Source organism: Myotis lucifugus, unplaced genomic scaffold (assembly GCF_000147115.1).
Source record: "Myotis lucifugus unplaced genomic scaffold, Myoluc2.0 scaffold_5, whole genome shotgun sequence".
NCBI classification, from domain to species: Eukaryota; Metazoa; Chordata; class Mammalia; order Chiroptera; family Vespertilionidae; genus Myotis; species Myotis lucifugus.
In genome coordinates, this window is record NW_005871053.1 from 6,973,934 (window position 1) to 6,978,064 (window position 4,131).

A 4,131-nucleotide genomic window follows, 5' to 3' on the forward strand; every position below is an offset into this window, starting at 1 on the left:
CCCAACCCCCTTGATGGGCTCTGCTCTGTGCATGACAGGGGGCAGCGCCCCAACCCCCTGATCCGCCCTGCTCTGTGTGTGAAGGGGCGGTGCCCCAACTCCCCTATTGGCCCTACTCTGTGCGTGACAGGGGGGAGCTCCTCAACCCCCTGATCGGCCCTGCTCTGTACATGACGGGGGGAGCTCCTCAATCCCCTGATTGGCCCTGCTCTGTGTGTGACAGGGTATGGAGCCCCAACTCCCCTGATGGGCCCTGCTCTGTGCATGACAGGGGGCAACGCCCCAACCCCCTGATCGGCCCTGCTCTGTGCATGACAGGGGGTGGCGCCGCAACTTCCCTATCGATCCTGCCTTGAGTGTAACAGGGGGTGGTGCCCCAACCCCCCAATAGCTGTACCCTGAGCGTGACTAGGGGTGGCATCGCAACCTCCTGATCGGCCCTGCTCTGTGCATGACAGGGGGCAGCGCCCCAACTCCCCAATCTGCCCTGCTCTGAGCCCGACCAGGGGCTGCACCTAGGGATTGGGCCTGCCCTCTGCCACCCAGGAGCAGGCCTAAGCCAGCAGGTCATTATCTCCTGAGGGGTCCCAGACTGCGAGAGGGCACAGGATGGGCTGAGGGACCCCCTCTCCCTCCCACAAGTGCACAAATTTTTGTGCACCGGGCCTCTAGTCTACCATATAATAATCTAGCGACCCAAACTACTAGTTCAAAATTCATACTTTACCATTCCTTTCCATGTTACTGAATTAAAAGAACAATTCAAATTCCTTTTCCATTTTAAGAAATTTATCCAAAGCAACTACTCATTAGATACAAACATATCTATGCAAACACTACTTATATAGAGAAAAATCACATATACCTGTGATGGCTTTAGGATGCATCAACTTGGTTAGACTAAACTTACATTTGCCAGAATTCCCTTTCTACTATATTTCTGATTAGGGTGAGCTACAAGGAATCTTCTCTCGCAGACTTTAGGAAAACAGAAGGGGCAAGAGTCATCCTATAGCATGTGAAACACCTCCTGGTTATTCAGACTCACTGCTGTGAAGGGATTTTGCTGACATAACTAAAGTCCCTTGATTAGCTGACTTTAATGAAAAGGGAGATTATCCTGGGTGGACCTATTAATCAGTTGGAAACCCTTTAACAGAGGCTCTAAGTCCTCCCAGAGATCAGACACTGAGAGCAGCACCTGCTTCATGTGCTCTCTCCCTCCTGGATCTCCCACTCCTGTCTGTCTGCCTGCCTTGTGGACTTAGTACTTGGTTGGTCAACCCACACAACAGCATAAGCCAATTGTGTGTGTGTGTGTGTGTGTGTGTGTGTGTGTGTGTGTGTGCGCGCGCAGAGACACAGAGATATAGATATAGAGCTCCTACTGCTTCTGCTTCTCTGTTGAACTAATACACACCCTACATACCCATCAGAATAAGACTAGATAACTAAATTACGATTTTTATTACAATGAAATACTATATGACCACTTTTAAATGATGATGTATAACTCCATTCATAGACATGACATATGACAAAACAGATTACAAAGAAGTATGCATATTTTACTTTTATGTCATTTTTCAATATTAGGGAAAGAGAAAGAAATAGCTTTGCTTACCAAAATTTTAATGATGAGGATGGGGTTTTAAAGTCTTAATCTGGGTGTTACGATTTTAGGTGATCCTTCATTCTTTTTATATTTATTTGGGGGAGGAAGTTGTTTTCATTTTCTACAATGGCCATGTATCATAATTTTTCAGAAAAGAAATAAACCTTTCTCATTTGAGAGGGGGAAATGTCAGGCAGACTTACCGGTTAAAATGTGCCAAAAGCCTTAAAAGACAAACAGGAGTTATCCAAGCAGAGCGGACATTTCAGGCAGAGGGCAACATGTGCCAAAGGTGGACAAAGTTTAGAACGGAGAATGTTCAGGAAAGGAGTGACAAGAGAGGAGGCCAGACAGGCTTGGACTAACTTATGGAGAGTCTGACATGCTCCCTCCACCTACTGACAATGGGTAACGAATGAAGGTATTAAAACAAGAGGATCACATTTGCATTTTAGCAACATAAAAATAAAACAACACAAACAAAACCCCACTGAGGCTTCCAGTGTGGAGACTGTACTGGAAGGAGACTAGACTGGATGCAGGAAAACCAATTCAGAGACTACAACAGTAATCCAAGTAAGAAAAGCAGTGGAGATGGAGAGAATAAGCCAGAGTCACAGGAGTAAGAACTGAAAGAACTTAGTGGGGGACACACTGGTAGTGGAGACAAAAGTGGTTCACTTAACCTGGGGGTTCAGAGAAGGCTTCCAAAAAGATGTCCTTGTGAATAAGGCTCCCCAGATATCACAGACAGCCTTACAGGCAAGAGGTCTTTAAATGTTTCCAAAAGAAATATCAAACATTGTGGTGGCTCACAGCCACTGAAAGGAAGAATAATGAGCAAAGTGTTAAATACATTAAAAATGAAAGCTCTGGACTACAAAAACAGATTCACAATGATTTATTAAGTTAAAATAGGACTATGTATGTATATCTCTCAAATCTCCTGAGGTTGAGCTCTTCCAACAAAATCATATTACTGCCAAAAATAGAAGATTCTGAATAGTTGTTGGATTTGAGTCACACTTAGATGTCACTTCAAGTCAAACGCAGGGCTTCATATAAATTATTATTTCATCTACCCTTTTTTTTTACTGCTTGTCAAAGTAAAATCTTTAAAATTAGAATTGCTTAAATTACAAAAGTAAAATATTCTCACTAGAACAATTTAAACAATTCAGAAATGTAGTTCCTCCACCTTCCACCAATGCCCTACCCTGATTACCCTTGAAATTACTCCTTAAAATTAGTTGAATATTTTTGTGGGTTTTTTTTTTTTGCTTACATATACATGTTTACACAGCATTTATTTATTTAACAATAATGGGTTGATACAATATATATTTATTCTATAACTTGTTTTTTACTTAAGATAATCATAACTCAAGCCAATATATTCAACAAGTGTACTTCTTCATTTTTAGTCTCTGTAATTATGTGAGCAGACGATTTGATACATAATTAGGGCATTTCTGGTTTTTTGCTCTTACAAATATCATTGTATATTTCTTTTATTTTTCTGTGTATTTCTTTAAGTACTGGTCCTTACATTTCTATCAGATTGAATCCCCTGAAGAAGAATTTCTGGGTGTGATGTCAGTCCATCAAATCAAAGGTGTTTCTAAAAAGCACATGTAGCCCTGGCCTGGTGGCTCAGTTGGCTGGAGTCCCCCCAACACAAAAACAGCTGCAGGTGCCACCCCAGTGGGATGCATATGGGAGCAACCCATCCATGTTTCTCTCTCTTTCTCAAATTCAATAACAGAGAACAAATCCTCGGACGGATGAGGATTTAAATACATATATATTTAACTGTAGTCGGTGTTGCTCTGTGGTCGGCCACACACAGGAGGGTTAGATTCCAGTAGATTCCAGGTCAAGGGCACGTAGATTGCAGTCAGGGCAAGGGTAAGGCCAGAAGGCACCTGACTGATGCACATCAATGTTTCTCTCTCTCTCTCTCTCTCTCTCTCTCTCTCTCGCCCTCCCTCCTTCTCTCTCTAAAAAAATCAGAGCAAAAATATATGCTCGGGTGAGGGTTTTTTTTTAAATTTTTAGTAAGTATTTTTTAAGTACATGTAGATTTAAAGATGCTTCAGTGAATCCTAGAGACCTAGCGTGTGGCTATGTTGCGTCTCTTGGAGATAAAACGAACCCTTCGGTGGCCCCTCAATGACACAAGGTCACTCGGACGACTTCCGAGTGGCCCTCACCTTACCCTTCAGGTCTCACCACCGAGGCCGCTCCCGCTCCCGCGGAGCCTCGGGCCGCCGGGCCCCCGGTGGCCACGCCCCCCACCCACAATCCCAACCCCGCCGCCGCCGGCCAACAAAGGTGGCCGGCCCTCCGGCCGACAGGGGGGCGGGGCCAGCAACGCCCCGGGGAGCGGGCGGCGCTCCCGCCCACGGAGAGGGGGCCTTTGGCCCGCCGCGCCCCCGCACAGTTTTCCTTTCCGCGGAAAGAGGAAGGGCAGCCCCCGCCCCCACCCTTCCTCAAGCTGGGTTCCCGCCCCCGAG

At 45.4% G+C, this 4,131-nt stretch overlaps 1 protein-coding gene across 1 annotated transcript in view; it reads right to left on the minus strand.

Annotated features, from left to right (window-relative positions):
* Nucleotides 1-2,359, minus strand: part of MTX2 (metaxin 2) — a gene marked incomplete at its 5' end in the record, with an annotated part of 52,637 nt that extends 50,278 nt beyond the window's left edge. Inside the window, one exon of the mRNA XM_023744617.1 lies at nt 2,302-2,359. Coding sequence (XP_023600385.1) covers nt 2,302-2,359 — 58 coding nt within the window. The remainder of the gene's footprint in view (nt 1-2,301) is intronic.
* Between the last annotated feature and the right edge of the window lie 1,772 nt (nt 2,360-4,131).